Source organism: Vipera ursinii (assembly GCF_947247035.1).
Source record: "Vipera ursinii genome assembly, chromosome: 3".
NCBI classification, from domain to species: domain Eukaryota; kingdom Metazoa; phylum Chordata; class Lepidosauria; order Squamata; family Viperidae; genus Vipera; species Vipera ursinii.
The window spans coordinates 147,770,569-147,790,270 of record NC_139516.1 but is presented as its reverse complement, the minus strand read 5'-3'; the positions used below and the strand labels follow the sequence as shown (position 1 = coordinate 147,790,270).

General features: G+C 43.5%; 1 protein-coding gene across 4 annotated transcripts in view; it reads right to left on the bottom strand.

Annotated features, from left to right (window-relative positions):
• Nucleotides 1–17,520, bottom strand: part of DTNBP1 (dystrobrevin binding protein 1) — a 54,213-nt gene extending 36,693 nt beyond the window's left edge. Inside the window, exons 1-3 of one of the 4 annotated variants that reach the window (XM_083360677.1) lie at nucleotides 17,381–17,520; nucleotides 14,627–14,677; nucleotides 13,711–13,761 (exon numbers count right to left, since the gene is read on the bottom strand). In XM_083360677.1, coding sequence (XP_083216803.1) covers nucleotides 13,711–13,761; nucleotides 14,627–14,677; nucleotides 17,381–17,436 — 158 coding nt within the window. In that variant the 5' untranslated portion in view covers nucleotides 17,437–17,520. Of the gene's footprint in view, nucleotides 1–13,710; nucleotides 13,762–14,626; nucleotides 14,678–14,791; nucleotides 15,188–17,380 lie in introns of those variants that run through there. The other 3 variants (XM_083360678.1, XM_083360676.1, XM_083360675.1) reach the window with 3 other exon arrangements.
• Between the last annotated feature and the right edge of the window lie 2,182 nt (nucleotides 17,521–19,702).

Genomic DNA, 19,702 nt, shown 5'->3' with positions numbered 1-19,702 from the left:
AGAATAAGTGCACGCATTGAAGAGCACAAAAACTCACTCAGAAAGGGAGAACAAACTTCATCCCTGGTCCAACACTTTGAAGCCACGGGACATGAAATTGATTTTAAAAAAACCAAAACTATTGCCAAAATTGAACATTTTAACAACAGAATAATCAGAGAAGCCATTGAGATAGAAAAACGCCCCCACAGCATGAATAAACGAGATGATACCTCTCGTCTACCAGCCATTTGGAAACCCGCCTTGATTGACAGACGAAGCCCAACCACCAAGAATGATACCAGACCCAAACTCATGATAACATCACATGACATCACCACCACACAACCATTCAAAAAGCAAATCCGAACCCACAACGATAAAGACACACAACCACAAAACAGAAACCTAACTACAGCTGCAACATCAGCCACTTTAAACCCCTCCAAACCACACAATAAGCAAACTGACACCCACTATAAAAACATGGCACCACCACAAACACGAAGCCGAACAAAAGCAGCACAACTCACCAGCTCAGGTCTGGAGCTGGCAGCTGAGACCAGCCCATCCACTCAGAACACACCCCCACCCAATCAGAACACCCCCACCATTCAAAACACACTCCCACCCAATCAGAACACACTTGGTCCCCTACCCAATCAGAGCACACCTCCACAGAACACACCCCCTCTGGCAGTTTAAAAAAGAGGAACAAACAGCCACATGCTTCTCCCAGAAGAAGGAAACAGAAGCCTGATGATGATGGATGGGATTCCATCGAAACGTTGCGCCTACACCTTTAATTCTACGCGGGGAAAAACCCGAAAAACCAAGGATCCACATATATATATATATATATATATATATATATATATATATATATATATATATATATATATATATATATATATATATATATATATATATATATATATATTTGTTTTCTGAGGTTTTCGCGGGTGCCTGTATGTGGATCCTTGGTTTTTCGGGTTTTTCCCCGCGTAGAATTAAAGGTGTAGGCACAACGTTTCGACGGAATCCCATCCGTCATCATCAGGCTTCTGCTTCCTACTTCTGGGAGAAGCATGTGGCTCTTGCTCTTTGTTCCTCTTTTTTAAACTGCCAGAGGGGGTGTGTTCTGTGGAGGTGTGCTCTGATTGGGTAGGGGACCAAGTGTGTTCTGATTGGGTGGGAGTGTGTTTTGAATGGTGGGGGTGTTCTGATTGGGTGGGGGTGTGTTCTGAGTGGATGGGCTGGTCTCAGCTGCCAGCTCCAGAACTGAGCTGGTGAGTTGTGCTGCTTTTGTTCGGCTTCGTGTTTGTGGTGGTGCCATGTTTTTATAGTGGGTGTCAGTTTGCTTATTGTGTGGTTTGGAGGGGTTTAAAGTGGCTGATGTTGCAGCTGTAGTTAGGTTTCTGTTTTGTGGTTGTGTGTCTTTATCGTTGTGGGTTCGGATTTGCTTTTTGAATGGTTGTGTGGTGGTGATGTCATGTGATGTTATCATGAGTTTGGGTCTGGTATCATTCTTGGTGGTTGGGCTTCGTCTGTCAATCAAGGCGGGTTTCCAAATGGCTGGTAGACGAGAGGTATCATCTCGTTTATTCATGCTGTGGGGGCGTTTTTCTATCTCAATGGCTTCTCTGATTATTCTGTTGTTAAAATGTTCAATTTTGGCGATAGTTTTGGTTTTTTTAAAATCAATTTCATGTCCCGTGGCTTCAAAGTGTTGGACCAGGGATGAAGTTTGTTCTCCCTTTCTGAGTGAGTTTTTGTGCTCTTCAATGCGTGCACTTATTCTTCTGTTGGTCTGTCCGATGTATGTGGTGGGGCAGGTGGTGCATGGGATTTCGTATACTCCTTGGTTTTCTAACCCAATTATGTCCTTGGGGTTTCTTAGGATGGTGGATATTTTTCTGTCTGTGTAGAATGCTGTTTTGATGTTGTGTTTTTGGAGGACCTTGCTGATTCTGTCTGTGGTCCCTTTTAAGTATGGGAGGAGGGCTTTGCCATTTTCTTGTTCTCTGTCTTGGGTTTTTGTGGGTGTCTCTCTTTGGATTAAGTTGGTAATCGTGTTTCTTTGGAATCCATTGGCTGTTAGTACATTAGTGAGAGTGTGTAGTTCGGTTTTTAGGTGTTGTTCGTCAGCTAGGTGTTTTGTTCTGGAGATGAGTGTCTTGGCTACGGAGTTGATCTGTGCTGGGTGGTGGTGTGAGAGTGCGTTCAGATAGCGGTTTGTGTGTGTTTTTTTATGGTAGATAGTGTGTCCTAGGGAGCCGTTGGATTTCTTGTAGACTAAGACATCAAGGAAGGGAAGTTGATTGTTAGCTTCTGTTTCCATGGTGAATTGTATTTTGGGGTGTAGGCTATTGAGGTGTATGAGGAAGTCATCCAGTTTTTCTTTGCCGTGTGGCCAGATTACGAAGGTGTCATCTACGTATCTGAGCCAGAGTTTGGGTTTGTGGTTGGATTTTTCCAGAGCGAGGGTTTCAAACTATCGCCAAAATTGAACATTTTAACAACAGAATAATCAGAGAAGCCATTGAGATAGAAAAACGCCCCCACAGCATGAATAAACGAGATGATACCTCTCGTCTACCAGCCATTTGGAAACCCGCCTTGATTGACAGACGAAGCCCAACCACCAAGAATGATACCAGACCCAAACTCATGATAACATCACATGACATCACCACCACACAACCATTCAAAAAGCAAATCCGAACCCACAACGATAAAGACACACAACCACAAAACAGAAACCTAACTACAGCTGCAACATCAGCCACTTTAAACCCCTCCAAACCACACAATAAGCAAACTGACACCCACTATAAAAACATGGCACCACCACAAACACGAAGCCGAACAAAAGCAGCACAACTCACCAGCTCAGTTCTGGAGCTGGCAGCTGAGACCAGCCCATCCACTCAGAACACACCCCCACCCAATCAGAACACCCCCACCATTCAAAACACACTCCCACCCAATCAGAACACACTTGGTCCCCTACCCAATCAGAGCACACCTCCACAGAACACACCCCCTCTGGCAGTTTAAAAAAGAGGAACAAAGAGCAAGAGCCACATGCTTCTCCCAGAAGTAGGAAGCAGAAGCCTGATGATGACGGATGGGATTCCGTCGAAACGTTGTGCCTACACCTTTAATTCTACGCGGGGAAAAACCCGAAAAACCAAGGATCCACATACAGGCACCCGCGAAAACCTCAGAAAACAAATATCTTACCTCTACGGGGAGGAAATCTACCAGCTAACCAAGACCTACGAAAAACTCGAAGTACGAAGAGCTTCCATCCTGTGTGACCTCACATTCCTACGCAACTGCCGAGACCAAAATTTAATCCCCACATCCTTCCAATTGAAATTCCACTCCAACTCTGCAGCCATCAAACGCATCCTGATAAGAACAGAACTGGCCCTAATCAGAAACGAACTCCACACAAAAAGATTCCTCTTGGACCGAATCAACAGAGACCTCCTCACACTTCACCTCAAACTCAGCAACAAGATCCACCCCACACTTTGGGACAAATTCAAACAAATCGCTGTCTGGAGAGCTGAAACAGAGACTGCCTACAAAACAGACACACACACCAATAAACTCCGAAGACTAAAGGAACGCCAGAAACAAACCCCTCCTCTCCCACAGCAACACATGAAACAAACTGTGCACAACATCTCAGATAGGATTCTCACCATAGCCGAAACCAACGTCCTGTCTAAAGGATTTAATTTTGCAGTCACTCCCAAACACATTCCCACGGAAACCATTATATGCGGAGTCGAATCCAGCCTGACCAAAATTAACCCTGATGATGCCAACAAAATCAGACTCGAAGTTACCAACATCCTCTGCACCAGCAAACCACCCAAAAGCAACTTACCCAAAGAGGAACAGACAGCACTACTTAACCTAAAAAATGACACCAGCATAATCATTCTGCCAGCAGACAAAGGCAACGCCACGGTGGTAATGAACTCATCTGACTACCATACCAAATTATCCAACCTACTCCAAGACTCCACATACAAACTCCTCAAGACAGATCCCACCACCTACCTGGAAAAAACCACAAAATCAAAAATAAAAGCCACACCCATCAGTGAAGAGATCCAGAAAACAATCATTCCCAGAGAAAAATCATCCAGATGTCCTAAGCTCTATGGTCTGCCCAAGATACACAAAGAAGGAACCCCACTCAGACCCATAGTCAGCTCCATAGGCTCACCTCTACAAAATCTAGCCAAATTTCTTGCCAAACAACTACAGCCTTATGCAAATTCCATCACCTCACACGTACAAAACTCATTCCAATTCATAGAGATCATAAGTAAACTAAACTTACAGCCCTGGGACCTACTTGTGAGCTTCGATGTTGTATCCCTCTTCACCCAAGTACCAATCAAAGAAGCCTTGACAGCTATCCTAAATAAATACAACCCCCCAAAACACATCCTAGATCTGACCAACCACTGCCTATCTAACACATACTTCATCTACAATGGACAAAGATACAAACAAATGGAAGGAGCACCCATGGGATCACCCCTCTCACCTGTCATCGCAAACCTCTACATGGAACACTTTGAAACCCTCGCTCTGGAAAAATCCAACCACAAACCCAAACTCTGGCTCAGATACGTAGATGACACCTTCGTAATCTGGCCACACGGCAAAGAAAAACTGGATGACTTCCTCATACACCTCAATAGCCTACACCCCAAAATACAATTCACCATGGAAACAGAAGCTAACAATCAACTTCCCTTCCTTGATGTCTTAGTCTACAAGAAATCCAACGGCTCCCTAGGACACACTATCTACCATAAAAAAACACACACAAACCGCTATCTGAACGCACTCTCACACCACCACCCAGCACAGATCAACTCCGTAGCCAAGACACTCATCTCCAGAACAAAACACCTAGCTGACGAACAACACCTAAAAACCGAACTACACACTCTCACTAATGTACTAACAGCCAATGGATTCCAAAGAAACACGATTACCAACTTAATCCAAAGAGAGACACCCACAAAAACCCAAGACAGAGAACAAGAAAATGGCAAAGCCCTCCTCCCATACTTAAAAGGGACCACAGACAGAATCAGCAAGGTCCTCCAAAAACACAACATCAAAACAGCATTCTACACAGACAGAAAAATATCCACCATCCTAAGAAACCCCAAGGACATAATTGGGTTAGAAAACCAAGGAGTATACGAAATCCCATGCACCACCTGCCCCACCACATACATCGGACAGACCAACAGAAGAATAAGTGCACGCATTGAAGAGCACAAAAACTCACTCAGAAAGGGAGAACAAACTTCATCCCTGGTCCAACACTTTGAAGCCACGGGACATGAAATTGATTTTAAAAAAACCAAAACTATCGCCAAAATTGAACATTTTAACAACAGAATAATCAGAGAAGCCATTGAGATAGAAAAACGCCCCCACAGCATGAATAAACGAGATGATACCTCTCGTCTACCAGCCATTTGGAAACCCGCCTTGATTGACAGACGAAGCCCAACCACCAAGAATGATACCAGACCCAAACTCATGATAACATCACATGACATCACCACCACACAACCATTCAAAAAGCAAATCCGAACCCACAACGATAAAGACACACAACCACAAAACAGAAACCTAACTACAGCTGCAACATCAGCCACTTTAAACCCCTCCAAACCACACAATAAGCAAACTGACACCCACTATAAAAACATGGCACCACCACAAACACGAAGCCGAACAAAAGCAGCACAACTCACCAGCTCAGTTCTGGAGCTGGCAGCTGAGACCAGCCCATCCACTCAGAACACACCCCCACCCAATCAGAACACCCCCACCATTCAAAACACACTCCCACCCAATCAGAACACACTTGGTCCCCTACCCAATCAGAGCACACCTCCACAGAACACACCCCCTCTGGCAGTTTAAAAAAGAGGAACAAAGAGCAAGAGCCACATGCTTCTCCCAGAAGTAGGAAGCAGAAGCCTGATGATGACGGATGGGATTCCGTCGAAACGTTGTGCCTACACCTTTAATTCTACGCGGGGAAAAACCCGAAAAACCAAGGATCCACATACAGGCACCCGCGAAAACCTCAGAAAACAAATATCTTACCTCTACGGGGAGGAAATCTACCAGCTAACCAAGACCTACGAAAAACTCGAAGTACGAAGAGCTTCCATCCTGTGTGACCTCACATTCCTACGCAACTGCCGAGACCAAAATTTAATCCCCACATCCTTCCAATTGAAATTCCACTCCAACTCTGCAGCCATCAAACGCATCCTGATAAGAACAGAACTGGCCCTAATCAGAAACGAACTCCACACAAAAAGATTCCTCTTGGACCGAATCAACAGAGACCTCCTCACACTTCACCTCAAACTCAGCAACAAGATCCACCCCACACTTTGGGACAAATTCAAACAAATCGCTGTCTGGAGAGCTGAAACAGAGACTGCCTACAAAACAGACACACACACCAATAAACTCCGAAGACTAAAGGAACGCCAGAAACAAACCCCTCCTCTCCCACAGCAACACATGAAACAAACTGTGCACAACATCTCAGATAGGATTCTCACCATAGCCGAAACCAACGTCCTGTCTAAAGGATTTAATTTTGCAGTCACTCCCAAACACATTCCCACGGAAACCATTATATGCGGAGTCGAATCCAGCCTGACCAAAATTAACCCTGATGATGCCAACAAAATCAGACTCGAAGTTACCAACATCCTCTGCACCAGCAAACCACCCAAAAGCAACTTACCCAAAGAGGAACAGACAGCACTACTTAACCTAAAAAATGACACCAGCATAATCATTCTGCCAGCAGACAAAGGCAACGCCACGGTGGTAATGAACTCATCTGACTACCATACCAAATTATCCAACCTACTCCAAGACTCCACATACAAACTCCTCAAGACAGATCCCACCACCTACCTGGAAAAAACCACAAAATCAAAAATAAAAGCCACACCCATCAGTGAAGAGATCCAGAAAACAATCATTCCCAGAGAAAAATCATCCAGATGTCCTAAGCTCTATGGTCTGCCCAAGATACACAAAGAAGGAACCCCACTCAGACCCATAGTCAGCTCCATAGGCTCACCTCTACAAAATCTAGCCAAATTTCTTGCCAAACAACTACAGCCTTATGCAAATTCCATCACCTCACACGTACAAAACTCATTCCAATTCATAGAGATCATAAGTAAACTAAACTTACAGCCCTGGGACCTACTTGTGAGCTTCGATGTTGTATCCCTCTTCACCCAAGTACCAATCAAAGAAGCCTTGACAGCTATCCTAAATAAATACAACCCCCCAAAACACATCCTAGATCTGACCAACCACTGCCTATCTAACACATACTTCATCTACAATGGACAAAGATACAAACAAATGGAAGGAGCACCCATGGGATCACCCCTCTCACCTGTCATCGCAAACCTCTACATGGAACACTTTGAAACCCTCGCTCTGGAAAAATCCAACCACAAACCCAAACTCTGGCTCAGATACGTAGATGACACCTTCGTAATCTGGCCACACGGCAAAGAAAAACTGGATGACTTCCTCATACACCTCAATAGCCTACACCCCAAAATACAATTCACCATGGAAACAGAAGCTAACAATCAACTTCCCTTCCTTGATGTCTTAGTCTACAAGAAATCCAACGGCTCCCTAGGACACACTATCTACCATAAAAAAACACACACAAACCGCTATCTGAACGCACTCTCACACCACCACCCAGCACAGATCAACTCCGTAGCCAAGACACTCATCTCCAGAACAAAACACCTAGCTGACGAACAACACCTAAAAACCGAACTACACACTCTCACTAATGTACTAACAGCCAATGGATTCCAAAGAAACACGATTACCAACTTAATCCAAAGAGAGACACCCACAAAAACCCAAGACAGAGAACAAGAAAATGGCAAAGCCCTCCTCCCATACTTAAAAGGGACCACAGACAGAATCAGCAAGGTCCTCCAAAAACACAACATCAAAACAGCATTCTACACAGACAGAAAAATATCCACCATCCTAAGAAACCCCAAGGACATAATTGGGTTAGAAAACCAAGGAGTATACGAAATCCCATGCACCACCTGCCCCACCACATACATCGGACAGACCAACAGAAGAATAAGTGCACGCATTGAAGAGCACAAAAACTCACTCAGAAAGGGAGAACAAACTTCATCCCTGGTCCAACACTTTGAAGCCACGGGACATGAAATTGATTTTAAAAAAAACCAAAACTATCGCCAAAATTGAACATTTTAACAACAGAATAATCAGAGAAGCCATTGAGATAGAAAAACGCCCCCACAGCATGAATAAACGAGATGATACCTCTCGTCTACCAGCCATTTGGAAACCCGCCTTGATTGACAGACGAAGCCCAACCACCAAGAATGATACCAGACCCAAACTCATGATAACATCACATGACATCACCACCACACAACCATTCAAAAAGCAAATCCGAACCCACAACGATAAAGACACACAACCACAAAACAGAAACCTAACTACAGCTGCAACATCAGCCACTTTAAACCCCTCCAAACCACACAATAAGCAAACTGACACCCACTATAAAAACATGGCACCACCACAAACACGAAGCCGAACAAAAGCAGCACAACTCACCAGCTCAGTTCTGGAGCTGGCAGCTGAGACCAGCCCATCCACTCAGAACACACCCCCACCCAATCAGAACACCCCCACCATTCAAAACACACTCCCACCCAATCAGAACACACTTGGTCCCCTACCCAATCAGAGCACACCTCCACAGAACACACCCCCTCTGGCAGTTTAAAAAAGAGGAACAAAGAGCAAGAGCCACATGCTTCTCCCAGAAGTAGGAAGCAGAAGCCTGATGATGACGGATGGGATTCCGTCGAAACGTTGTGCCTACACCTTTAATTCTACGCGGGGAAAAACCCGAAAAACCAAGGATCCACATACAGGCACCCGCGAAAACCTCAGAAAACAAATATCTTACCTCTACGGGGAGGAAATCTACCAGCTAACCAAGACCTACGAAAAACTCGAAGTACGAAGAGCTTCCATCCTGTGTGACCTCACATTCCTACGCAACTGCCGAGACCAAAATTTAATCCCCACATCCTTCCAATTGAAATTCCACTCCAACTCTGCAGCCATCAAACGCATCCTGATAAGAACAGAACTGGCCCTAATCAGAAACGAACTCCACACAAAAAGATTCCTCTTGGACCGAATCAACAGAGACCTCCTCACACTTCACCTCAAACTCAGCAACAAGATCCACCCCACACTTTGGGACAAATTCAAACAAATCGCTGTCTGGAGAGCTGAAACAGAGACTGCCTACAAAACAGACACACACACCAATAAACTCCGAAGACTAAAGGAACGCCAGAAACAAACCCCTCCTCTCCCACAGCAACACATGAAACAAACTGTGCACAACATCTCAGATAGGATTCTCACCATAGCCGAAACCAACGTCCTGTCTAAAGGATTTAATTTTGCAGTCACTCCCAAACACATTCCCACGGAAACCATTATATGCGGAGTCGAATCCAGCCTGACCAAAATTAACCCTGATGATGCCAACAAAATCAGACTCGAAGTTACCAACATCCTCTGCACCAGCAAACCACCCAAAAGCAACTTACCCAAAGAGGAACAGACAGCACTACTTAACCTAAAAAATGACACCAGCATAATCATTCTGCCAGCAGACAAAGGCAACGCCACGGTGGTAATGAACTCATCTGACTACCATACCAAATTATCCAACCTACTCCAAGACTCCACATACAAACTCCTCAAGACAGATCCCACCACCTACCTGGAAAAAACCACAAAATCAAAAATAAAAGCCACACCCATCAGTGAAGAGATCCAGAAAACAATCATTCCCAGAGAAAAATCATCCAGATGTCCTAAGCTCTATGGTCTGCCCAAGATACACAAAGAAGGAACCCCACTCAGACCCATAGTCAGCTCCATAGGCTCACCTCTACAAAATCTAGCCAAATTTCTTGCCAAACAACTACAGCCTTATGCAAATTCCATCACCTCACACGTACAAAACTCATTCCAATTCATAGAGATCATAAGTAAACTAAACTTACAGCCCTGGGACCTACTTGTGAGCTTCGATGTTGTATCCCTCTTCACCCAAGTACCAATCAAAGAAGCCTTGACAGCTATCCTAAATAAATACAACCCCCCAAAACACATCCTAGATCTGACCAACCACTGCCTATCTAACACATACTTCATCTACAATGGACAAAGATACAAACAAATGGAAGGAGCACCCATGGGATCACCCCTCTCACCTGTCATCGCAAACCTCTACATGGAACACTTTGAAACCCTCGCTCTGGAAAAATCCAACCACAAACCCAAACTCTGGCTCAGATACGTAGATGACACCTTCGTAATCTGGCCACACGGCAAAGAAAAACTGGATGACTTCCTCATACACCTCAATAGCCTACACCCCAAAATACAATTCACCATGGAAACAGAAGCTAACAATCAACTTCCCTTCCTTGATGTCTTAGTCTACAAGAAATCCAACGGCTCCCTAGGACACACTATCTACCATAAAAAAACACACACAAACCGCTATCTGAACGCACTCTCACACCACCACCCAGCACAGATCAACTCCGTAGCCAAGACACTCATCTCCAGAACAAAACACCTAGCTGACGAACAACACCTAAAAACCGAACTACACACTCTCACTAATGTACTAACAGCCAATGGATTCCAAAGAAACACGATTACCAACTTAATCCAAAGAGAGACACCCACAAAAACCCAAGACAGAGAACAAGAAAATGGCAAAGCCCTCCTCCCATACTTAAAAGGGACCACAGACAGAATCAGCAAGGTCCTCCAAAAACACAACATCAAAACAGCATTCTACACAGACAGAAAAATATCCACCATCCTAAGAAACCCCAAGGACATAATTGGGTTAGAAAACCAAGGAGTATACGAAATCCCATGCACCACCTGCCCCACCACATACATCGGACAGACCAACAGAAGAATAAGTGCACGCATTGAAGAGCACAAAAACTCACTCAGAAAGGGAGAACAAACTTCATCCCTGGTCCAACACTTTGAAGCCACGGGACATGAAATTGATTTTAAAAAAACCAAAACTATCGCCAAAATTGAACATTTTAACAACAGAATAATCAGAGAAGCCATTGAGATAGAAAAACGCCCCCACAGCATGAATAAACGAGATGATACCTCTCGTCTACCAGCCATTTGGAAACCCGCCTTGATTGACAGACGAAGCCCAACCACCAAGAATGATACCAGACCCAAACTCATGATAACATCACATGACATCACCACCACACAACCATTCAAAAAGCAAATCCGAACCCACAACGATAAAGACACACAACCACAAAACAGAAACCTAACTACAGCTGCAACATCAGCCACTTTAAACCCCTCCAAACCACACAATAAGCAAACTGACACCCACTATAAAAACATGGCACCACCACAAACACGAAGCCGAACAAAAGCAGCACAACTCACCAGCTCAGTTCTGGAGCTGGCAGCTGAGACCAGCCCATCCACTCAGAACACACCCCCACCCAATCAGAACACCCCCACCATTCAAAACACACTCCCACCCAATCAGAACACACTTGGTCCCCTACCCAATCAGAGCACACCTCCACAGAACACACCCCCTCTGGCAGTTTAAAAAAGAGGAACAAAGAGCAAGAGCCACATGCTTCTCCCAGAAGTAGGAAGCAGAAGCCTGATGATGACGGATGGGATTCCGTCGAAACGTTGTGCCTACACCTTTAATTCTACGCGGGGAAAAACCCGAAAAACCAAGGATCCATATATATATATATATATATATATATATAGTGTGTGTGTGTGTATGTATGTATATGTGTGTGTGTGTGTGTGTGTATATGTATATATGTGTGTGTGTGTGTGTGTGTGTGTGTGTGTGTGTGTGTGTGTGTATGTATATATATGTATAGGTGGATCTTTGGTCATTCGGGTTTTTCCCCGCATAGAACTAAAGGTGTAGGAGCAACGTTTCAACGGAATCCCATCCGTCATCATCAGGCTGGTGGCTTCAGCTTCCTTCTTCTGGGAGAAGCATGTGGTAGTGGCTGTTTGTTCCTCTTTTTTAAACTGCCAGAGGGGGTGTGTTCTGTGGGTGGAGGTGTGCTCTGATTGGGTGGGGGATTATGTATAGGTGTATATATGTGTGTGTGTGTGTGTGTGTGTGTGTGTGTATGTATGTATGTATGTGTATATATATATATATAGAGATAGATAGATAGATGTATAGATGTATATGTATAGATGTGTGTGTGTGTCTATATATATATGTATATGTATGTATGTATATACATATGTGTGTATATGTATGTATATATGTGTATATATGAATGTATATATGTGTACATATATATATGTATATATATGTGTGTGTGTATATATGTGCATATACATGTATACATATATATATATATATATGTGTGTGTGTGTGTGTGTGTGTGTGTGTGTGTGCGCGCGCGTATATACATATACATATACATATACATAGGTAAAGGTAAAGGTAAAGGTTCCCCCGCACATGCATGCTAGTCGTTTCCGACTCTAGGGGCCGGTGCTCATCTCCGTTTCAAAGCCGAAGAGCCAGCGCTTGTCCGAGGACGTCTCCGTGGTCATGTGGCCGGCATGACTAGACGCCAAAGGCGCACGGAACGCTGTTACCTTCCCACCGCAGTGGTCCCTATTTTTCTACTTGCATTTTTACGTGCTTTCGAACTGCTAGGTTGGCAGAAGCTGGGGCGAGTAACAGGCGCTCACTCTGCTACACGGCACTCAGGATTCGACCCGCCAAACTGCCGACCTTCCGATCGACAAGCTCAGCGTCCTAACCCACTGAGCCACCGCGTCCCTTTACATATACATATACATATACATAAACATAAACATATACATATACATATACATATACATATACATATACATATATATATATATATATATATATATATATATATATATATATATATATATATAATGTTAAATGCTTGTTCTATTTAGATTACCTTGCTAGGCCCCAAACATGGGACAAATCTTTATTTCCTGTTTTGGCCTAACCGAAGGCCATCCACAAGCTGTAGTCAGAACTGTGACAACTCATTATTTGTGTAAATTTTTTGGATTGCTAACAAAGAATTAAAGGGAGACTGATATGGCCATTTCAAACTCATTTGTTCTCATCAGTCAGCCATACCCTTCTGAGATTTGAACCTGGGCCGATCGAATACATATACATAGGTAAAGGTAAAGGTAAAGGTTCCCCCGCACATGCATGCTAGTCGTTTCCGACTCTAGGGGCCGGTGCTCATCTCCGTTTCAAAGCCGAAGAGCCAGCGTTTGTCCGAGGACGACTCCGTGGTCATGTGGCCGGCATGACTAGACACCAAAGGCGCACGGAACACTGTTTCAATTAATAAAGCAATCTAAAAGTAAGGAAATTCGTCATTTTTTGTAGTTATATCTCTGGCTCCAGAAAATAAGGAAATCAATAACGTCGTCATAAAACAGCGACAGTTTAAAGAAACAACATACCTACTCAGCAAAACTAAACCAGCAGAAAATTCTGGTAAACTCTGTGCAGTCCTGTAATATAAATTATAGGCACATCTTAATGACTTTAAATTTGATCTTTAGGATCTGGATGATCCACAGATCGTTTTTTTAAAAGACACAAAAAATCAAATGATAATTACAACATCAGCAGAGTTCAGCTAACTGGAAATGCAATTTTTATTTGTTTGGTTTGGCATCTAGAAAACTCTAAGTTGTCATATCAAACAGCATTTATACTTTCTAATGGCATAGTTATGTCTCCTCTTGTCAACACAAACTTCTACAGAGTATAGATACAGGCAGTCCTTGCTTAATAACCACAATTGGGCAAGTCCGGCAAGTCCATTGCTAAGCAATGCAGCTATTAAGTGAGAAAATCCTGTGATGCCATCTTGCAATTTTACTACCAGCTTCAAGCTTGACTACGCTTGTCATAAGCTGGCTGTAAATCATGTAACTGGTGATCATGTGATGGCAGGACACATAGCAGTCATATACATCTACTGGGTACAATATGCCTGATGCTGCAACAATTGTAAGTGCAAGGACCAGTCATAAAGTTACTTTTTCAGCACCATCATGACTTTGTACAGTTACTCAACAGGGCAATCATTAAACAAGGACTACCTGCACCAATCTAACTTATTTATTTATCTCTCTAAAGTGGCACACATACTTTTGGTATAATAATAATGACTAAAACATAATATTATACAGTATTTTGTTATTATTGTGCCAGAACATCACATTTTAAAGCCAGGCAAGCAATATCAAAACAGAAACTGTAATATATTCTGAGTATTTTAATAGTTTGTACCATGAAATAATTATTAAAGTACAGTTTTCTTAATGAAAACTGATTTTACAAGCATAATGTTAAAATATGGAGCAGTACCTCTGTTTATTTATTTTAGCTTCTCTTGATTTGTCACTGAAGATCTTCAGCCTGGAAAACATATGTTGAGGGAGGAAAAGTCGGTTAAGAGTCCCAATTAAAATGTTCAATATTTACAATACCAATTCACTGAATGAAACAATCCCCTTGTATTCCTTGTATCACCTAAAAATAAATCTGTGCCCAGGTACTGCATCAGTCCTGACGCTTTCCAGTTGCTCTTCCATCTTCTTTCCAAACCCATAACTTGTTCTGCACATGAAGCAGAAGTAATAATTCTGAGGTGTTGTGAGCAGATTGTGCCACAAATATCCTTTTTTAATCTTCTCCACAACAAGAAAACATCCTCACTACAATAGAACATTTTCTTTTCTTTTTTTAAAGATTACCTTTTGTGGATATTTCTTCACTTTCACTGTTACGGTAGTTTTCCATTGTTTCTATTAACAAGAACATACTTTCCACTTTCATTTATTAACAAAGTCTGAATAAATCCAGTTGTCATGACTCAACTTGCAGACAATTATACCTGTTACCAACATAATCTGATTCTACTTTTTTTTTAAATCAAAAACTGGAATGAAGCAACAGTGTAAATAAAGCTGCAGTTGGGAAACAAATTTCAAAAGAAGTGCAACTGAAAATTCTGTCATACTGTCAAGAGAAAAAAACAGTTACTTTTATAAAATCTGACCACAAAGCCATAAGAGCATTAGAAGAAAGCAGAACTGTTCCATCGGCTTTAATTTTACATTTACTTAAAACAAGGGTGTAGGGGGGGGGGGGGAAAGCTATTGATTTTAGCTGGAGCATCCTTTAAATAGCTAAAACTACTTTTAAGATAAATCATGTGTTGCTTTCAGGTACAGTGTACTGTTCTCTACTAATACCTCTCACACTACAATATCTTAAAACATGTTAGCCTATTAACTAACAAATCCAAATTAAATCAAATAAGTATTCATTATTATGTAAACATATCAGGGAAAAATAAAATGCATCTTTGTGGGAGTCTACCTCCAAAATTCAGGACAGTTTATGACACTATATTACAGGGGTTCCCAACCAGGGGTGCTCAGACCCCCTCGGGGTGCAAGACAATATACCAGGGGACGCGAAAACGTGGGTTTTCAAAATTATAGTGAATATGCATAATTCGTTACTGTTATTTTGAACATTTTTGCAAGGGGTGCGAGAATATATCAGAAGCGTTCTAGGGGTGCGGGGTATAGAAGAGGTTGGGAGCCGCTGCTATATGAAGAAGGGAAAGCTTAGAATATATGTGGTGAAATTTAAGTACAGTATAGGTCAGGGGTAGGCAACCTTGGTTCTTTTATGACTTGTGGACTTCAATGAGTCATAACTTCAGCATGGCTGGCTCAGGAATTCTGGGAGTTGAAGTAAACAAGTAATAAAAGAGCCAAGGTTGCCTCCCCCTGGTATGGGTAATCCTTGACTTAACAACAGTTTGTTTGGTGACCAAAGTTACAATGGCCCTTGTACCTTTGCTGACCGTGACTTATGACCGTTTTTCACACTTAAGACCGTTGCAGCATCCCTATGGTCACGTGATTCGGAATCTTGGCAAGTGGTCCATATTTATGACAGTTGCAGTGCCCTGGGGTCCCCTTTTGCGATCTTCTGACAAGCAAAGTCAATGGGGAAGCCAATTCATTTAACAACCACGTTACTAACTTCAACTTCAGGGATTCACTTAACAGCAAGCAAGGCCGTAAAATGGGGCAAAACTCACTTAGCTGTCTAGCTTAGTAACAAATTTGGGGCTCAATTGTGGTTGGTACGTCAAGGACTATCTGTACTGACTTTGTAATAATGCCGCTTGGGGTGTGTGTGAAAGCCCTAATAAGCAGGCATATACATCAAATGAAGGGTACTGCTAAGCTTGTAAGCCGCCCTGAGTCTTCGGAGAAGGGCGGGATATAAATGGAATTAAAATAAATAAATAAATAAATACTGTTCATGAAGGGCTGCTACTACCCCCAATGCCGTACGTCCTACAACCTTGTCCCCTTTTCATTTACTCAAGGGATAAGCAGCAGAGAATTGCAACGGGATTATTCACGGCGTCCCCACGCCTGCAGCAGAGTAACTCAATCCTTGTAGCCGATTCCTTTAAATTCAGTTCACCGGGTCCAGAGGGGATGGAGCAGTGAGCTAATGCCTCCTTAAGTAACCCCAGCTGCCTGCAATTAGTGCAGGTTCGCATCCCACCAGGCTCAAGGTTGACTCAGCCTTCCATCCTTCCGAGGTAGGTAAAATGAGGACCCAGATTGTTGGGAGCAATAAGCTGACTTTGTAATAATGCCGCTTGGGGTGTGTGTGAAAGCCCTAACAAGCAGGCATATACATAGAATGAAGGCTACTGCTAAGCACATTGGTTTGTGTTTAAATTGTAAGCCGCCCTGAGTCTTCGGAGAAGGGCGGGATATAAATGGGATTAAAATAAAATAAAAAAATAAAAAAATATTCGCGCGTAAAAGCCTCAGTCAGGCGTTACAACCGCTGCCCCTTGGCATTTGCTTGCCGGACCGACTGACGCAGTTTTGGGACTTCTTCCGGGACAAAAACAGGGTTCGGCGACTCCAAGCTTTCCCGGCGCCTCGACTTCAACCACCACCACCACCACCACCATCACCACCTATCTCTACCGACCCAGCGTCGCCCTCCCGGCGTCTCGGAGCCCGAGGGGACCCGCAACGCCTTTCCCCCCCCCCCCCGGCACCCCCTCCTCACCCGGAGCTCAGATCCTGCTGGACGCTCAGGAGCCGCTCGCGCAAACTCTCCAACATCTCCCGCTCGTAAGAAACAGCGCGCGCGGGCGCCACCGCCACCCTGAGCTGGGGCACCTCAACTCCACTGCGGCACCCAGGAAGCACGGGACGCGGGTGGGCGGGGGCGCGGCGGGGGCGGGACTTCTAACGAGCGTCCAATGAGAACGTCGCTTTGCCGCTGACTGTCCTTCGCGGCCAATCCCGCCTTGCTGTTCTTTCTCTCTCTCTCTCTCTCCCTCCCCCCTTCAAAGAATGTAGTAGGGTTTTGCGCGCTCGATGCTCCGCCCTCTTTCTCTTCCCCCCCCCCCCGGTTGCTTATTTCACAACAGTATCCACCTCTTGCTTCTCCATTATAAACAGTGAAACCCAGCCTGCTGGCGAGGTTAATTCGCCGCAAAAGGGGTGCCCTACGTATAGCTGTTTCTTTTTAAGCCATATAGCACGCCTTAATTAGGGTTCTGAGGTTCCGTGAAGTCTCTCCTGGAAATTCAGCTTGATCTGTCTAAACCAAGTTGGCTGGGGAATGCTGGAAGTTGAAGTCCACAAGCTTTCAATCTGCCAAGTTTGGAAAACTTCTGGCTAAAAAAAAATGCAGTAACCATTGCAATATTTCTCTCTCCTTTAATGAAGCAACTATTCACCTTGGCTCTTTCCCCCTCCCCCCAAAAAATCCCCCGCGACCCTAAAAATCCGAGAAAGAGAAGAACCGCTGGTTTTTCTAATTGAGATCTTCCTAATAAGAGGTGTTTTTTTTCCCCCAGATCTGTGGGGAAAATCGCGATAGTGGCGTGTGCAGGAAGATTAGTGGCTATGTGTCCAGGCTATACTGTAAATCTGTGGCCGGCGTCAAATCACTAGTGTTCCCTCGTGACATGTGCAAAGAGAAAGTACGATCTTACTCTAAGTGCAATTATACGCTAGTTGTAATGTTTAGCAATTCTTAGCCGGGGTGACTTGAGTTATTTGCAATTTATAATCAAAGTTTCCCAACCTGTTCAGCATTCAGTTGTGTTATTTGGCATGCATCGCCAATTCGTGGTGGATAGAATCCAAGGATTTCATGATTGAGGAAGGCTGCAATTTGGCTATTTACCTATTGCTTCTAAAGAGTTAGAGTACAGTAGGAAAAAAATGGATTTTTTTGGAATTAATGAACAGTGGATTTTTGTGGAATTAATACAAAATTAATAATTTTGTTGTAACCGTATTAATTCCACAAAATGTAATTAAAGGAAGTCAGATGTTAAACTTGTACATTATTAATATTAGCCAATCTATAATGTTTGTGTAAGTAGTTTAAACAAGGATTGGTTGAAGGATGTGAGGATTTTTTAATAGAATATTAAGCTCTACCATCTAGACTTTAGTATAAAGGATATTAAATTAACCTTTATGGTGATAATTCCTTGGCCAATAATTTAAATGTTAAAAGGGAACTCACAGTTGGGAGACTAAAAAATTCATTCCACAATTCAACGTGCAACCTCATTCACTGGGGGCAGAAAAAGAGTCCTATTGTTGCTAAATTTGAAATCTGCAATATTTACAGATAGCAGATCCAAGTTATGCAGATGATACCACTCTAATGGCAGAAAGTGAAGAAGAACTAAAGAGCCTCTTGTTGCGGGTGAAGAAGGAGAGTGCAAAACTTGGGTTGAAACTTAACATTAAGAAAACCAAGATCGTGGCATCCGGCGCTCTCAATCCTGGCAAATAGATGGGGCAGAAATGGAGGTAGTGACAGATTTTATTTTCTTGGGCTCCAAGATCACTGCAGATGGGGACTGTAGCCAAGAAATTAAAAGACGCTTGCTCCTCGGGAGGAAAGCCATGGCAAATGTAGACAGCACACTAAAAAGCAGAGACATCACCCTGTCAACAAAAGTGCGTATACTGTAGTCAAGGCTATGGTCTTCCCAGTTGCAATGTACGGCAGTGAAAGTTGGACCATAAAAAAGGCTGAGCACCAAAGAATTGAGGCGTTTGAACTGTGGTGCTGGAGAAGACTCCTGCGAGTCCCTTGGACTGCAAGGCGATCAAACCAGTCAGTCCTAGAGGAGATCAACCCTGACTGCTCTTTAGAAGGCCAGATCCTGAAGCTAAAACTCAAATACTTTGGCCACCTAATGAGAAGGAAGGACTCACTGGAGAAGGGCCTAATGCTGGGAAAGATTGAGTGCAGTAGAAGAAAGGGACGACAGAGAATGAGGTGGCTGGATGGAGTCACTGAAGCTGTAGGCGTGAGCTTAAATGGACTCCAGAAGATGGTAGAGGACAGGAAGGC